We start from the raw sequence: 18,761 nt of genomic DNA on the forward strand, positions 1-18,761 counted from the left end.
TAGACATCTTTCCTTACTAACTCTTCCCTCATTCAGGTCCCTCTTCTTGCCTAGGTCAATCCTTCTATAATATACCCTTGGTCCTATCTCCTCTCTCTTCTCTAGTAAACTGCCTGTATTGAGAATTAGTTTGCTGTCTTGACATAACTGACTCCATTTTGTGGTAGGTCACCATTTTGTGATGAAGTGTTTTTGATAGTTTTTTTTCATGATTTGTTTTTCAACATTGACAAACATATATGTAGCATAGGTTAGTAAGAAACATGTTTGTGTTTGTAAACAACTAATACGCACATGGAACTGCCAATGATTAGTTTATGTCATCAGGCATCAATCAAATTAATTGGTAAATAAATTGGGATACTAACCACTAATCAGATTTTGGGCATAACCAGCCAACACCCACAGCTAGAACTGTGAGAAATCCCCCAAATACCCGCAGCCTCTAGCTTGACATGGGTCTTGATGGAGGCAGCTCCTGCATTCCCAACACTGGAGAATCAAGCATCATCTATATTTGCTTGAATGCAGCACTAATTGACTAAATGAGGTTTGCTGAGCTGCCAGGCAGTCACCTCAGAGGGAAGCACACAGGCCTCTGGCTGGGCAAAGAGGGACCAGAACAAGACATGCCTAGGGGGAGGCCCTAGGAAATCAGGTTGGTGGTTTATTCCCAGTGAGGTTAATATTTGTGCTGCTTAATTAAGAAGATGAATCAATGTTTTCATGCATTTGATTAACCAATTTTGATCCCTGGCATTGAGAAGCCTTAGTCTAATTAGTGATTCCATTGCGTTAGTAAGTATAAATAACAGTAAATTGATGTTGTCTATGTGTCATGCATTACAATGCCCTCACTATCATTCCCATTTTCTTTCATTATCTTCTGTCTCTCCCTATTTATTGGCTTCTTTCTCGATGCCTACAAACACACTCATGTCTTTCCCATCCTTAAAAAACCTTCACTCGATCCTACTATCCCCACTAACTATGATCCTATATGTCTTCTCCCCCTCGTGGCTAAATTCCTTGAGAAAGCCATCTTCTCTCAGCATTTCCTCTCCCAAATTCTCTGTAAACTGAGTCCTGACCTGACTGAAACCATTTTCGCCAAAGTAACCAATAATCTTTTTTCTTTTTTTTTTTTTTTGGTGAGGCAATTGAGATTAAGTGACTTGCCCAGAGTCACACAGCTAGTCAGTGTTAGGTGTCTGAGGATGGATTTGAACTCAGGTCCTCCTGACGCCAGGGCTGGTGCTCTATCCACTGCACCATCTAGCTGCCCCACGATGATCTTTTAATTGACAAATCTAATGACCTTTTCTCTATCTTCATCTTTCCTTGATCTTTCTTCAACATTTGATGCTGGTGATCACCTTCTCCTGAAAACTCTCTCCTCTACAGGTTTTTGTAACCCTGAACTCTCTTGGTTCTCCTCCTGGCTTTCTGACTGCTCCTTCTCAATTTTCCTCGCTGACTTTTAATCTATATCATACCTACTAACTCTGGTTCTCCCCCAAGACTCTGTCCTAAACCTTTTTCTCCCTGGGCTTGGAATCAGGAACACTCATCTTCCTGAGTTCAAATCTAGCCTCAGATCCTTACTAGCTGTGTGACCCTGGGCAAGTCACTTAAACCTGTTTGCCTCAGTTTCCTCATCTGTAAAATAAGCTAGATAAGGAAATGGCAAAGTACTCCAGTATCTTTGCCGAGAAAACCCCAAATGGGGTCATGAAGAGTCGGACATGACTGAAAACAACTCAACAAAAACAACAAATATGTGTGTGTGTGTGTGTGTGTGTGTGTTTATGTATACCCTAGCCTTTCTCTTGAGCCACCGTTTTGCAATGACAGATGCCTTTTGGACATCTTGTACTGACTCTCCCATAGTCATCTCAAACTCAGTATGTTCATAACAGAACTCACTATCTTTCTGCCCCAAAACTCCCCTCTTCTGAACTTCCCAATAATAACAAGGGCACCACCATTTGACCAATAACCCAGGCTCATATCCACAATATTATCCTCAATTCCTCATCCTCAGTCACGCCACATGTCCAGTCCATTGCCAAATCTTGTCATTTTCACTTTCACATGTCTTCTATAACTCCCCTTCACTCCACTCACACAGCCCTGCTACAGGCGCTCACTCATTCTCACCAGAACCATTGCAAGAACCTCGTTATTGGTCTTCCTGCCTCAAGTCGTTTCCCACTCCAATCCATCCCCAGCTCAACTACCAAACTGATTTTCCTAAAGTGAAGGCCTGATGATGTCACTTAGTAAACTCCAGAGATTCCCCATTACCTCTAGGATCAAATATAAAATCTTCTGTTTCACATCTGGCCTGACCCCCTTTCTACCTCCCCAGTCTTCTTACACTTTATTTCTTTGCCCATACACTCCATGATCTAGCATCATACAACACAGGCTTACTTGCTATTCCTTAAACACAACCCTCCATCTGCCTCCATACCTTTGCATCATTTGTCTTTCCTGCCTGATCTTCTCCTTTCTGACCTTGGCCTCTTAGTTTCCCTGGCTTCTTTCAAGGTTGGCTCAGATCCTACATTCTGCAGGAACGCTTCCCCAGTCTCTCTAGATGCTAGCGCCTTCCTCTCTGAGATCATCTTCTATCATACACACACACACACAATGCTATTTTATATTCTACTATTTTGTGTGTATATATGTGATTCTGTTTCACATTCTAGTGTGTGTGTGAAAGTGATTCCATTATTGTTTGTATATACATGGATGTGATCCCATTTTGCATTCTATTATTGTGTGTTGTATATATGTAACTGATTCTATTTTGTATTCCCTTCTTGTGTGTATGTGTGTGTTTACATACATCTCGTATGTACCTAGTTATTGATGCGTCATGTCTCCCATTTGAATGTGAGCAAGCTGAAAGCAGGAGCTGTTTTTGCCTTTATTTGTGTCCCCAGCACAAAGCACAGTGCCTGTCATATACTAAGTGTTTAATAAATGCTTGTTGACCGATTGACTAACTGACAACTTCTCAGGGCTAAGAATTTAAGTCATAGACATGCCAACCTTTGTTGATAGTGTGATGATTAAAAAATTCTGAGAGACTTAGTTTCTGGGTAACTTAATCATTTTATTAATAAGGCCAGGATCTTTATTAATAAAAGGATGGTCATTTGGCTATCTCTCTTAGACCAAAGACCCGCTCATGGTGGGCAGCTCACAGCTTATACAGGTATTCCGAGGGTGGCAATCAATACTGATTGGTTAACACAATGGGAGGTGGACTATATTAAAATGAGGGTCTTGGAGTATGTGGCTTGGGTCACCCAAATTTTGGTTAAAGAGACATCAATCTCCATATCATCTGTCTGAAAAAAGGGAGAATCAATACTTCCCCAGACCTGTCTGAGCAAACAATGAGCAGGAATGTGCCCATTAGACCAAATTTAGAATTTCTTTTACTGTCTAATTAGATCTTGGCCTGGGTAAATCTCTAAGAGAGATTTCACACACTGGTTGGTTTCTGGGTGAAGTAGAAAAAGAGAAAAACCTTGGTCCTAATACAATAATTAGTTATTAAATACAAGAGAAATATTAATTTCTCACAATAGGAAAAGTTCTTCACCAAGAATTCCCTATGCCAGTGAAATCTCAGACCTAATCCCTATCTGTGTTTGTTTATTACAGGGTTGATTGGGGTTTTTTTTCCTATTTGGGGTAGATTTCAGTGGAATAAGAAGAAGAAGAGCTAACATTTATATAGCGCTTTAATGTTTGCAAAGCACTCATCTGAGCTTCACAACAACACTGAGGTAAGTGCTATTATTTCTCTTTTACAGATGAGGAAACTAAGGCTAAGAGTTTGAGTGACTTACCTAGGATTATTACACAGCTAGTAAGAGTTTGTTGTAGAATTCAAACTCATGTCTTCCTAACTCCAAGTCCAGCACTGTGCCACTGGGCTGTGGGGTAAACTAGTGATAGGGAAGTTAAAAAAAAAAAGAAAAAAAGAAGGTCACCGAAGCATTTTTTTTTTTAATGCAGAAAAGAGAACAGATGTAAGTTCAGGAGGAATAGTTGAGCAGGAAAGCTTTGAAACTAAAGGAGTTTTAGTTTAATTTAGTTAGGTTTTTTTTTTTTTAAAGCAAGCTGTACCTAATAGAGATTCATGTTTTGAATGGTTTTTTGCATGTCCAACTCTGTGACCCATTTTGGGCTTTTTTTTTTCCCTCTTTTTTCTTTTTAGGCAATGGGGGTTAAGTGACTTTGCCCAGGGTCAAGTGTTTGGTCTGAGACGAAATTTGAACTCAAGTCCTCCTGACTTCGGGGCCAGTGCTCTATCCATTTTGGGGTTTTTCTTAACAAAGATCCTGGAGTGGTTTGCTATTTCCTTCTCTAGCTCATTTGACAGGTAAGTATACTGAGGCAAGCAGGGTTAAGTGACTTGCCCAGGTCACATAGCTAGTAAGTGTCTGAGGCCAAAAAAGTGTCTGCCCCCCAAAAAATGCTAGGAGAAATCTCACTAAGGACAAGATACAGGGTTATTGAAGTAGGGGGGGTTAGTTAGAGAAAGATGGGAGGAAAATGGCATCTGTGTTCTGAGCTCTGGCATTCTCTCCAGGTCTGGATTGAAAAGATGGACTCTCAAAACCTGCCCAGAGTTTCAGGGGTCCTCTATTCTTTCACTAGCGCCTACCGTTTCCAAGAATTGTAGCAAATTTTTCTAGTAGCTCTCTGTGATTAATTATCCCCTTCAAAGTGTGTTGAAGGGATGCAATGGATATTTGAGAGCTGAGACTACAACTCCCTAGGAGACACATGGGGAGGTGGCAATTATTTGGGAATGAGTGCCAAGAATGTATAATTCCTGTTTCAATTCACTGTTTTAGCAAAATTATTCAGTTCCATTAACTGTCTTTATCTTAAATTCATGGTCATTTGATTTGATCTGATAAAAGAAACATCAGTGGGAGCTGTGGAGCTACTATGGACCTGAGAACTGAGCAGAGAGCTATATTCAGAGCACTCAGGTGCTACTTACACATTTCCCTAATGACAACATAAACACCTTTCCTGAGTGTTCTCATGCTGGGTTCTGTTTCTTCTTCCTCCACCTCTGGTTTACAGGTACATCCAGGGTGAACCCTCAGACACAAACCTTATTCCAGATTACACTGTTTCTTGAGCGATCTGTAGAATTCAAAGTATCTGCCCTTAATTTCAAGCCATCATTGGAAAGGATCATTAAATGTCCCCTGACCTATGAGTGGGGGATTATAGTTGGGAATAAGGTTTGGGGTGCAAATTTTTGTCAGAAATGCTAGACCTTTTGGCCTAGCAATTCCAGATCGTAAATTGTATTATAAAGCAGCAATCATCAAAACTGCTTGGTACTGGCTAGGAAATAGGGAGGTGGATCGTGGAATAGGTTAAATACGCAAAACACAGTAGTCAATGACTATAGTAATCTATTATTTGATAAACCCAAAGACCCCAGCTTCTGGGATAAGAACCCACTCTTTGGAAAAAACTGCTGGGAAAACTGGAAAAGAGTATGGCAGAAACTAGGGTTAGACCCAAATCTCACACCATATACCAAAATAAAGTCAAAATGGGTTCATGACTTAGATATAAAGGCTGATACCATAAGTAAACTGGGAGAACAAGGAATAATTTACCTATCAGATCTATGGAGAACAGAAGAATTCATGACCAAACAGAAGATAGAGAACGTTATGAAAAGCAAAATGGATAATTTTGATTACATTAAATTGAAAAGTTTTTGCACAAACAAAGCCAATGCAACTAAGATTAGAAGGAAGGTAGAAAATTGGGAAAGAATTTTTACAACCAGTCTCTCTGATAAAGGCCTCATTTCTAAAATATATAGAGAATTAAGACAAATTTATAAGAACACAAGCCATTCCCCAATTGATAAATGGTCAAAGGATATGAACAGACAGTTCTCAGATGAAGAAATTAAAGCCATCTATAGTCATATGAAAAAATACTCTAAATTGTTATTGATTAGAGAAATGCAAATCAAAACAACTCTGAGGTACCACATCACACCTATCAGATTGGCCAACATGACAAAACAGGAAAATGATAAATGTTGGAGAAGATGTGGGAAAATTGGAACACTAATACATTGTTGGTGGAGTTGTGAAATGATCCAACCATTTTGGAGAACAATTTGGAACTATGCCCAAAGGGCTACAAAAATGTGCATACCCTTTGATCCAGCAATAGCACTTCTAGGGCTATATCCCAAAGAGATCAAACAAATGGGAAAAGGACCCACATGTACAAAAAATTCATAGCAGCTCTTTTTGTGGTGGCAAAGAATTGGAAATTGAGAGGATGCCCATCAATTGGAGAATGGCTGAGCAAGTTGTGGTATATGAATGTAATGGAATACTATTGTGCTATAAGAAATGATGAACAGGCTGACTTCAGAAAAACCTGGAAAGACTTGTATGGTCTGATGCTGAGTGAAGTGAGCAGAACCAAGAGGACTTTGTACACAATAACAGCCACGTTATGCAATGACTAAGACTGTTAAAGTAAACCCTTCTCAGCATTACAAGGATCTAAGACATCTCCAGAGGCCTCGGGATGGAAAATGCTGTCCACATCCAAAGAAAGAACTATGGAAGTCGAATTGCTATCACTTATTTTTACCTTCTGTTGAGTTTTGTTTCATCTTTCTGATGGTTCCTCCTATTGGTTTTAATTCTTACTTACAACTTCACTAATGTGAAAATATGTTTAATGGGTATGTAAATGTAAAGCCTATATCAGATTGTGTGCCCTCTTGGGGAGGGTGGGGGGGAGGAAGGGGGAGAAAAATTTTCAACTCAAAAGCATATGGAAGTGATTGTTGATAAATCAAAATAAATTAATAAAATTAAAAAAAAAAGAAATACTAGACCTTTGTTTCTGAGCCTTAGGAGATCACTGTGCATTTGCAGAATCTCAGATAATTACGGGTGATTCAAATGGGACTCCCAGTGATCATTCTTGCTTGGGACATTGGAAAAGTTTTATGTGATAGCCCTATCCCTTTCCCTATTACCCTCAACTCCTCCAATCCCTCCTGCATATACACATTTAAATGTAACACAAAGAAGAAATTTCAGTTGGGTCTCTAAGTATACTCTATTTGAGCTGCCATATTCAGCTTAAAGTGATAGACTAACATGGGGGAATTTCCTCATGGCTGGAAATAGAGAGTCCTTTACAGCAAGTCATGGGAAAAAACCTATTCATAAAACCTTGGATTTCCAGAGTGAGGGAATGTCTCTTTCCAGGGAACGAGAAGGAACCAGGGCAGAGGCACAAATATTCTTCAAGCCTTAACTAAACTCAGGTCACAGACTGACCCCTAATTTGGTTCACAGAGTGAACCTTAACACATAACCACAGACCAACCCCCTGGGTAATTTGAGTATGATTTATACCCATTTTGCAGATGAGGAATCTGAGGCTCAGAGGGGTGACTAGTTCAGGGTCATACAGCTAATGTCAAAGCCAGAAGTCAAATTCAAGTCTTCCAACTCTTAAGACTAATACTCCTCAGCAATGCACAGTGAGATATACACAGCTATATAAATACAAATGTAGATGGGTGCACACACTCACAGAGTGATGCACACACAGAGATAGATTTAATCTGACACAGAGACACAGCTGGACCATCTCTCTCTCTCTCTCTCTCTCTCTCAATACATATACAGACACACACACACATACACACACACACACACACACACACACACACGCAATTTCTGTTGAGGACAAAACAGAAATTGTATGAAACTAAACAATTTATTAGGGCAGCTAGATGGTATAGTGGATAGAGTGCTGGGCTTGGAGTTAAGAAGACTCATCTTCCTGAGTTCAAATCTGACCTCAGGCCTAACTATGTAACCCAGGGCAAATCACTTAACCCTGTTTGCTTCAGTTTCTTCATCTATAAAATGAGCTGGAGAAGGAAATGGCAAACCACTCTAGTATCTTTGTCAAGAAAACCCTAAAATGGTTTACAAAGAGTTGGACATGACTGAAAACAACTGAATAGCAACAAACGATTTATCAAATTCAACAAGCTTTATTTCCTCTGTTTAGTAAGACACTTCCTGGGACCTTGGGTCAGGGGTGCAGGGCCAGAGCAGTTCTGGAGTACATGCTGTGTTTGCACATGTTCCTGACCTTGCCCAGGCCATCCTCCTTCTCTCCAAGCCATCTGGTGGTTATGTTCGACAACCAAGAGCCATGGATTCACAGAATTCTCCCCTATCTTCAGCCCCATCCAGGGGGGTACACAGATGTTGTCCAACCACCCAGGTGGTGCCTGCAATCACTCCCCATCCATGGCAAGTCATACCTTATCCAGAACATTTGGAGAAACTTTGTCAGGCCCCTCTTAATCCCATGGAGAAAATAAGGCCCAGAGAGTTGTAAGTGACTTCTTCAAATTCACCCAGCAAGACAGAGAGAAGCTTGCCTGACAGGCTTCCTGCTTTGTGCTCCCCGCGTCACCCTGGTCTGTTTTGATGTCCCTTGTCCACTCCAGTTTCACTGTCCCATGAAGAAAGCTAGCTGGGGCTTTCAAGGTAACAGCACTGGGAAAAACAACAATTCACAGGGTTGTAAACTATCTTGCTTTTTGGAAAGTACAGGGGGGAGGAAGAAGCTGCCATATGGAAACAAGCATTAGACACCCATCCACGTACTTAGGCCTCTGGGTGGTCAGGCTGCTGGGGTTTTGCTTATGAAAGTATCTCCTCCCAGAGACACACAGGCGGAATGAGATGAGACCCAGACTAAGGAATGAGATACCTAGATAGAGAATAGAGAATGTTAGGACACAGCATCTTATAAAGGTAAGAGGGAAGACACGTACACAAGAGTGAACGCCCATGTGTGTGAAAATCCCAGGGAGAGATAAGCATGTTGATACCCATAAAAAAGGTTTCTAAGTTGACTGGGTATATCCTCTGTAGCAATGAGGTGATTCCTGGCTCTGGAAAGCTCATCTCCAGATTCTACTGATACTTCCTCCCAGGGAAGCACCCAAGTCAAGGGAGGGAGGGGAAGAGGAATTTAGCTTTTTGGACAGATCTCCTCCTCCTTGCAGCCCTCTTGGCTTCCTCATAGACAGACCTGAGGGGTCAGGTTGGGACCTGCAGCCTCAGGCCTTTGATCATTGGAGGATGGGCTTGCCAAGGAGTCAGAAGAGATAAGAATTATCTATGACCTTGAGATGGTGCCTATGGCTCAATGGCTCTTCCTCCATTGCTCAGGAACCCTTTGTCCTAACGTCCTACCAGCCTGTCCATCATTCATCTGCTTAAGTGATGAAGATACAAATACAAAAAGTAAAGACAGTCCCTGGCCTCAGTGATCTTACATTCTAATTCTATACCCAAAGAGGGGTGGTGGCCAGGAAAGGTCACTTTGGCGGGATGGTTAGAGGGATCATGAGCTGGGTCTAGAGGAGTCAATTGAGAAAGAACACTGCCAGAGTTAATGTGATCATGGTTCAAGGTTCCAGAAGGGAGGGGAGGGGAGAGAGAGGAGAAAGAAAGGGTACCCATGAAGAGGGATAAGAGGAGCTGTCCAGAGAGTAGGGGGTAAAAATCGAGGCGTAGCTGAGGCTTTTCTTGACACAGTGGTCCAGAAGAAGAAGTCACCAATCAGGGAAGCAGGGGCCCAGAGAGGACACTTCTCCAGGTTAGAAGGTAGCTGGTGAGGCTGCGGAAGGAATTGGCTAGAGACTCTTGAGTTTCAGCTCCTGCCCTTGACTGACTTTCAGCTCTGGTTTTCCCCAAAAGGAGTGTTGGCCCTTGGTTACCATACTAGTTTTGGGGTTCCAGGGTGCTCAGGATGGAACCCACAGGCGAAAGCAGAATTCTGGCATCTGATCACCTCCATCCATCCTGTGAACACTTCTGGCTATTTATATTACAAACAAGTCTTTAAGTCTTTTGCTTCAAAAGAGCCCAGAAAATGTTCCCATTTGAGTTATTTCTGTAATAACTCTCTCTCTGTATTATCTGCTGAACTCTTTTTGTCACCAAGTCTTCTAAGAAAGCAGCTGGTGGCTCCAGCACAAACAAGTCCATGGAGGCTGAGGCAGGGAACCATCCCCTTCTGGATCTGGCTCAGTCATGTAGGAAGCCCTGTCTGTCCCTACAGGAGGGTCAGGTGGGAGGAGGCACCGAGGTTCACACCCCAAAAGCTAACTGGCAGTTTGGGAGTCCAGGATCTCAGCCATCTCCTCCAGTTCTTCCAGCAGCTCAGTGAAGGATGGCCGCTTCAAAGCCTCCAACTGAGAGATGGGAAAGAGAAAAAGAATGGGATCCCATAAAACCCCAGCTACCTGCAAGTCTCCTATGTCCTGAGGGCCTACCCTGGAAGTCTCTAGCAATGGGCTGGGTGTTAGAAAAAGCTACCCTATTAAGGGTTAATCATTTCCCCTAATTACTGGGTGGGGATCAGAGACCCCTAAGGAGACAAGAACTTCCCCAAGGCCACATATCTCACAGGTAGACCTTAGACTAGAACCGCCAGATTTCAGAGTTTCCTGAGCTTTGGGAACTTTCTCCTAGGGCTGACATGAACAAGAAAAAAACAAACAAAAACATCTAGCACTTATATAGACTTTAAGGTTTGCAAAGTGCTTTCCAAAAGTTATTTCATTTGCTCTTCCCAATAACCCTGTGAGGTAGGTGCTGTGATTATCCCCATTTTATAGAAAAGAAAGTGAAGATGAAAGAAACTAAGTGACTTGCTCAGGGTCACACAGCTCAGGTCTTCCTGACTCCCCACCCACTGCACCACCCAGGTAAAGCTATCGTGGCAGGCTGGTTGACACTCATTTCCTAGATGGCCTAGGCTGAAGCCTAATAGGATATGGTGAGGGTGGGAGGGCAGTGGACATACCCGGCAGCAGCTGGCAGCCAGGTCTAGGATACGTGAGGGGCACTCACTGACCATCCCTTGGAATGCAGCCACATCTAGTCCATAGTCCTGGGTGGGGAGAAAGGTCAGTAGGGAGACTGTGCCCAGCAAGGAAAAAGCTCCTACAGAAATCTGCTCCATCCTATCCCCAAACATACCCACAGAGGAATAAGGAGAGAACCTACAATTGAACCTTCCCTCTCCCCGCACCTTGAGTGGCAATGACCTGGCATCAGCATTTGGCCACCACCTTACCTGGCTCCCAGCAAGCTCAGTTCCCCCAAGCTCTCTTAGCCTGGGGCACTATAGGGGTTAGTTGGGGATTTCCGCCTGGAGTATTTCTTTACAATCATTTCATTAGCTAACACCTGGAGTGACCAAGACATCCTTCCAGAACCCAGCCCAAAAAGAGATTTCTGGAGGGAATGGGGGGAAAACTCCGGAAGCAACTGCCCTTGGATCCCCCAGTCCTTCCCCTAAGCACAAAACTGTCCCCTCACTTTCTCACCAGGGCCTGAAGAAAATTCAATTCAACTGACATTTATTGAGTACTTCCTGCTGGCCCTAGGGAATGCACAAATAAATATGGGATGGTCTTTGCCCTCAAAAAGCTGTGGGGTTCCTATCCAGAGTGGTGGAAACTCAGGCCATTAAACAGCCATCACCTCTAATTCCAACACTTGTACCCCCAGCCCTTCCCATTGGTACCCGCCCCCCCCAACTCTCTTCCCGTTCTTAGCGACTTAAGGGGCTACTCAGTTTCTGGGGAATTTTCTTCCTTGTTCTGGGTAATAGAAAGGACTTGTTTCTGGTCTGGGCCTGGGGGAGTCCTTTGGCTGTTCAGTCACTGGAAGGCTCTTATATACCTTGGCGTTACACCTGAGAGCCTGGGGGAAATCCAAGAGAGTTCCCTGAGTTTATGTAGGTGACTTCCATGTAGTTTTAATACCCTGCACTCCAACTATTCCCTTTACAATAATAACCCACATAATGATGTTTGTGTGACTCACCTGTGTCCGGGGAAGAACCTCAGGGTCAGCAGGAATCCGCCCCAGGATCTCACAAAGGACAATGCCAAATGAGAACACATCTACCTGTCAAGTCCAAAAACAGGGAGGAGGAGGTGAGGCAGCAGGGGAGACTGGGAGCTGCCCTCCTGAAAGCTCACTGAGAGGCCTTCAGTGACAGGAGGCAGATTCTCCTAGAGCCTTAACCTCACTCAGATGGAATTCTACCCTTAGTCCCCTCAGCATTTTGGAAACAGTTCAATTGATACCAACACCACCTTCTATTTCTCCTCATGAGCTAATTTGAAATTTTCCTCTTTCTCCTAGTGTGGGTGCTTGGGACTGGTGTAGGTGGAACAGCCTCCACTTCCCCCCCACATTTTTGGGAAAAGGAGAAAATGGGTGTGTCTGTCCAAACAGGGATAGACCTGCGGCCAAGATCTCATCCCAGAGGCTCCCACACCCTGTGGCTGGGCCAGCAGAACTTTGGCTGCTGCATTGCATAATAGCTGGTCTCAGAAATCGTATTTGCCCTTAATATGTATTTAAGCATATGGTGTTGCTTCTTAGAAATGCGGTAACTGCAAAGGCTCTCTTTCCTCATCCTGAAGAACATAAATGCATCAATAGTGCCCACTACAGAATATATGCAGGCATACACACATTTATACTTAGTTATATTAATAATGATAATAACTAACATTTCTATAGCTCTTATCATGTGCCAGGCACTGTGCTAAGTGCTTTACAATTATTATCTCATTTGTTCCTCACAACAACCCTTCGAAGTGTGTACTATTATTATCCCCATTTTACAGCAAGGAAACTGAGGCAAAGAGAATGAAGTGACTTGCCCAGGGTCACACAGCTAGTAAGTGTCTGAGGCTGAATTTGAATTCAGTTCTTCCTGACTCAAGGCCCCACCTTCAATCCACTCTAGTGGCAGTTACATATCAGGCCTTAACCCTTTGTTAGGATGTTTGTATATTAAGAGTTTATTTCTCCCCACCCCTTTAGAATCAGAGCTAGCATTTCAAGATTAATCCCAAAATAGGGGGAGGGAGAGGGAGTTAAATATATATAAGCATTTCCATAGGGCCTTTGATTCCTCACTAAAGTGAATAATTAAAGGCCATTTCCAGTATCCTGCAAATGTTAACTATCCCTTCCTTTCTGGCTTCCATCCCTAAAGCCAGCCAAAGTCTTTTCCCAATAATAACTATAGGTAAGTGACCAACTGGGCCCAGAAGGCCTCATAACACTTGGCATCATGGATGAGACCTTCCATATCCCAGACTCTTCTCTCCCTCAACCAATTCCTGGGCTTAAGAGTTCCAAAGAGTACCTCTGAAAGTGAAGATAAGCAGATAATACCTTATTCCCCATCAGTCACCACCCTGGAATCTCTCCAAAAGAAGGAACCCCTAACACCCTAGAGAGGGACTTTTTCTATACAAAAAAGAGAATGCTGGGAAGCCATATCTAGTGCTGCTACAACAGAGTCCCAGTCGAATTTGGAGGCCAGCCGCAGCACCCCACCCCCGGCTCTGGCTGACTGTTCAGAATATCTTTTAGTAAATCGCTTTTGGATGTGTAAGTCTTGTGTGTGTGTTTCCTTTTCCCCACCCCTGTGCAAATGCAGGACTTTACCATATAATCAAATGCACTGACCGGCCGCCAAATGAAGGAACTGAAATGGCTGAGAGAAACTGATCTTAGTCTCATCCTTGTTTATAAATTCCTCAAGCTTAGAGAGCTCTCAGTCCACTTGCAGTGAGTGGCCCTAATATATATACCCCTTCCATAAGTGAAGTGTTGGCTCAAGACCTGGCTTCTGGAGGACTAGAATGTGAGGCCATACCTTCCGGTCATATGGCTCCCCTCGGAGCATCTCAGGGGCCATCCAGAAGGCAGAGCCCACCAGGGACAGCTTCCTCTCAGGGTCTGAGGCAGGCACCTCCACCACTTCCCGGGCCAGGCCAAAATCCGTAACCAGGGCCTCCCGACCCCGAGATGTGACACGGATCAGGCAGTTCTGGAAGGAGAACCTGAGGTTGGAAGACCTGATAGATCTTCCATGGATCATGGCCTGGGCCCCCCCACACCCTCCTTGACTCATCTGGCCCAGACATTCTGGGTAACTGTGCCCCTCCCTCAACTCCCATATACTCAAGAGTCCTTTCCTCATGGGACATAGCTGTAAAGCGAGGCAAGGCTTCATCACTTCTTCCTTCTCATTCCCTCTCCCTCCCCCAACCTTTGGATCCTGGAACCACCCAGGCATTATGTGATCTTAGAAGACAAAAGGTAAGGAGGCCTCAGTTCCCTCTATGCCCCAGTATTTCCCTCTGAATGATGGGAGAATAACGTCACCCAGACATAAGATAGGGCCAACTTAATGTTGATGGTTCGAATGGGGCTTAGGTTAGACTTAGGACTCAGCCTTTCCTTTCTGGAATAAGGGTAAAAGAGGAAAAAGCAATAACCAGGGCTAGAGTTGGGGGCGCATAGCAGGGTAAAGGCTTCCAACAAACACAGGAAAGAGGAGAGAGACTGGAGTTTGGGTGCTGGGGAGGAGCAGAGCTGTAGATGGAGCAGCTGCTGATTCCCAGCTGGGAGCCAGCACGTGGGTTTGTCCTGGGTCTCCACCTGCCCCTTACCTTGGAGTTTAGGTCCCGATGATAAATATTCTTGGAGTGTAGATACACCATGCCCCTGGTAATGTCACAGGCCAGAGCCACCTTCTCCTTCCAGCTCAAAGGTACCTCAGCTCTGGCCAGTAGTTCTTCCAAGCAGCCACCATTTACATACTACAGGGGAGAAAAAAAGGGGAGGGGCACTCACCCCAGTATGAGTTGGTGTGACCCCTGGGGATACTGGGCCAAACCTGGCTAACCTCCCTATGACCCCTTGCCACATAAAGGCCCAGGGAACAGTCCTAATCTCACCACAGGTAGCACAGGGAAGGGAAGGGAAGGGAAGGGAAGGGAAGGGAAGGGAAGGGAAGGGAGGGAAGGGAAGGGGAAGGGAAGGGAACTTAAGATATCCACTGCCATGCTGTGGGACCTCAGGCTAATCACTTCCTTTTCTGGGTCTCAGTTTCTCCTATTTGTAAAACTAGGATGTTTGGCTCAATGGTCTTGGTTTCTAAGCTCCCTTAAGTTCTGACATTCTGAAACATCCATGTCTAGCTTTCTGGGAACCCCCAAGGTCAGGGAAAGCAACTAAGTGGTTAATGCCTGATCTGGAAGCCCAGAAGCCTGGGTTTCCTTTACACATTAGCTTCTATCTGCTGTGTGGCAATGGCCAAATCACCTGCCCATCTCTGAGCTGTCTTCTGCCCCATGGAATGGGACAACAGGGAGCGTCAGACAAGGGGTCTGGGGCTTTCCTCCCATGGGGGCTGTTATCACCAGAGAGAGAGAGTCTCACTAGTCAGGCCAGGGTTGGAGGAGTCCTGTGGAAGCCAGGGGGTGGATGATAAGAACCTTCCCCACTCTCACACTCAGCTCAGCTCAGCTCTAGCCTGGGCTCTCACCTCCAGGATCGGATACAGCTTCTCATCCCTCACACAGATGCCAAGGTACCTGCAGATGACACGGCCACTGACTTAGAGTCTTCTCCTATCCTCCCCCCAGGTCCCCTAAGCCCAAGCTCTGATCCCACAAGAATACTGACCAGATAACCACACTGCAGACTACGAATGCCAGCAACATGGCGCTGCTAACATACGCCAATGGGTGTGAGTGTGGCAGCACGTAATGAGATGCTGCCATGTAACATAACACTGCATGTAACCTGCTGGCATGTAACGTACTGCTGCATTATGATTGAAAGTGTGCCTGACCGTGACAGGTAGGTACATGCAACACGAGGCTCCACTGGACGTGAGGCTGCGTGTAACATGAGGCTCCCAGGGAAGCGTGGCAGAGTTTAACACGAGGCAGCTTATAGCGGGTGTCTGAGTCTATCTGGACAAGGTGGAGAAACCCTAGAGCTGCTGGTTCTGTTACCAAGAGCAGTTAGGGAGAGGGGAGAGCCTCTCTACAGATGGAAATGAAGATGAGCAAAACAGACACTCCTGGGATCTGGTACTTCTGTATATGGGACAGACAGACAAGCAGAAGTACCAGGCCAGTCGATGTCTGCCCAGATGGACCCAGACCAATGCGGGCTCGATAGCACGGCCATTCGGTTGCCAAGAACCCAGAACCCAATGAGAAAGGCAGCACCCCAGAAATGGCACAGAGACAAAATGTGGGACCTGGCTTCCCCAGCTTCTTTCTGTAACTCAGCCAAGGGAGAACATTGGCTTGGGAAGCAGAGACTGTCAGACAAAGCTGGGGCGTGTGTGTCTGTGTGTGCATGCTCTATCCCCATGCTAACGCTCTCTGGCCACACGGCTCTGTCCTTAGCTCCCATGTCCCCAGGCCCAGAGCCCACCTGACAATGTTGGGGTGGGACAGCTTCTGCAGCAAGCTGATCTCCCTCAGGATGACCAGTTGGTCCACATCATTCTTATAGATCTTCACCACCATCACCTTGCAGGTTGCACTTTGGGTCACCTGGGGGAAGCACCAAGTTAGGTCCTTGGGCAATATGGCAGTGGCCTCCTCACCCAGACCAGCGTTTCCCACATATCCATCCCTCTTCTCATTCATACACTCAACAAACATTCATTAAATGCTTACCTTGTCCAAAGCCCTGTCTCTAGCACTGGGAAAAATAGAAAATCACTTAGGGAAGACACTGTTCCTACAGTCTCAGAGAGGGATTAGAGCCAGGGGTATGATGGAACCATACTGACTCTTCAGAGCCAACTTAAATTTTCACTGTGAGCATTTACACTTCAGAAATTCAAAAGTGCTACATACCAAGGCTTGACTCATTATTTTGCTGATTGCCTGGACTTAAGAAAGCAATGGACAAAATGTTAATAATGCAGTTTAAATTTGAAGATGTGTCCTGCCTTTTCAGAAAACACTGACCAGCACCCTGCTGGATAAGACCCACAAACAGATAAGTAAAATACAGAACATACATGATAAGTGCACTAAGTAGGTCTAAACAAAGCATGTTAAGTCCCAGGGCCTATGTAGGCAGTCATAGAGGGTCATCTGTGGAACTCTATTCAGAAGAAGGAGCTGAGGAGGTTCAAGTAGGCACAGCACACCCACTTTCAAATAAGTGGATCAGTCTGTGGTACTGGCCTCACCAGCCCAACTGTACCTCACCAGGTACAGAGACAGTCAGTCCCTCAACACCTTGGAAATCAAGGAGGACAGATTCTCAGTAGCTCTACATGCCAGGCAGAAGTTCTCATAGCATTCCCTTCTCTGGGCACTGACCTTAGGGTCCCTGACACACCTGACCTTCCTTTCACCCATCTCCTAACAGAACTTTGAGCCCCAAGGAGCCAGAGGCAGGGCACCAGGGCCAAGTGACCCCTGCCTGGGCATTCATTTATTCATGAATGGAGAGGAAGTTTGATATAACAGACTAGGAGTCAGGAAAGACCTGGCCAGGGTCAAATCCTTCCTCCTACACTCTGGATGTGTTATCATGGGAAAGTCACTTAATCAATCGATAATCAATTAACAAACATTTGTGAAATTTTTACCATGTACAAAGCCCCTGCCGGGCACTGGAAATACAAAGGCAAAAATAAAGCAGGGTCTACCCTAAAGGCTCTTCCATTCTTGGGGGTGGGGGGGTGAGAAGACACCACAGGTACGGTACGGTACTTTGATGGAGGCTACTTTGGGCAGCCCTTCGGACAGTAGGCCCATTCTCATCCTGTGTGACTCTTGCCTGCATCCTCCACAGGGGAGCCGTTTAACCTTGTGCTGGAGCCCTTGAAGCTGTGTGTCTAAGCAGTGGGCACAAAGGTAGGCTTCTGACTCATAATTTACTCTCACTCCTGGTAGTGGGCCCATCTCCCTCTCCAGTCACGCCTCCTGCCCATGGCACCCCTTGTGCCACTTCTCTTGAACAATTCTTCATTGATAACCTGCCACATTGTTGTTCAGTCATTCTATCATGGCCAACACTTCATGACCTCATGGACCATACTGTCTATGGGGTTTTCTTGGCACGGAGTGGTTTGCCATTTCCTTCTCCAGTGGATAAAGGTAAACAGAGAAGTAAGTGCTAGATTTGAACTCAGGTCTTCCTGATTCCAGGCCCAGTGCTCCATCCACTGAGCCACCTAGCTGCCTAAAATACTAGACAAATGCTAGCTGTTATTGCTCAGGCTCATAGGGCACCTCTCTGTTGCCCTTCAGGTGACTCACAATTTTTCATGCTTCAGAAATGAAGAACTGTCACCATATGCCATCATCACTAGGAGAGATATGTATATATATATATATATATATATATATATATATATATGTGTGTGTGTGTATATAATGTATATATATACACACACACACACACATATATATAGATATACATAGATAGATAGATATACACATATATATATTTTTTAACCAAACCTATGATTTTATCAGTCCAGGGAGCTAGCCTAGTGAGGAAGAACTCCTCCACAAGCAGATTAGCACCTGCACAACAACTTAACAGCCTTAGAGAGCTGCTGGAGATACTGAGGAATTCAGTAACTTGCTCTGGGTTACACAGAATGGGTCAGAAGTAGGACCTGAACCCATGATCTCCTGATTCCAAGGCCAGATCTATGCCAGCCACTATGCTGTAGATGATGCCATAGGGCACAGAGCGTGGGTCTGGAGTCAGGAAGATCTGAGATCAAATTTGACCTCAGGCACTCACCAG

General features: G+C 44.7%; 1 protein-coding gene across 1 annotated transcript; it reads right to left on the reverse strand.

Annotated features, from left to right (window-relative positions):
* Positions 1-8,087: 8,087 nt before the first annotated feature.
* LOC110205291 (dual specificity testis-specific protein kinase 1-like) lies at positions 8,088-18,318 on the reverse strand. Its single transcript, XM_078149946.1, has 7 exons — positions 16,413-18,318; positions 15,508-15,556; positions 14,630-14,779; positions 13,831-14,004; positions 11,973-12,056; positions 10,945-11,031; positions 8,088-10,330 (listed from the first exon to the last, which is right to left on the reverse strand). The coding sequence occupies exons 1-7, from the start codon at positions 16,643-16,645 to the stop codon at positions 10,241-10,243; spliced, it is 867 nt and encodes a 288-aa protein (XP_078006072.1). The 5' UTR covers positions 16,646-18,318; the 3' UTR covers positions 8,088-10,240.
* Positions 18,319-18,761: the final 443 nt, after the last annotated feature.

Source organism: Phascolarctos cinereus, unplaced genomic scaffold (assembly GCF_003287225.1).
Source record: "Phascolarctos cinereus isolate Bilbo 61053 unplaced genomic scaffold, phaCin_HiC Scaffold_2;HRSCAF=192, whole genome shotgun sequence".
Taxonomy (NCBI): domain Eukaryota; kingdom Metazoa; phylum Chordata; class Mammalia; order Diprotodontia; family Phascolarctidae; genus Phascolarctos; species Phascolarctos cinereus.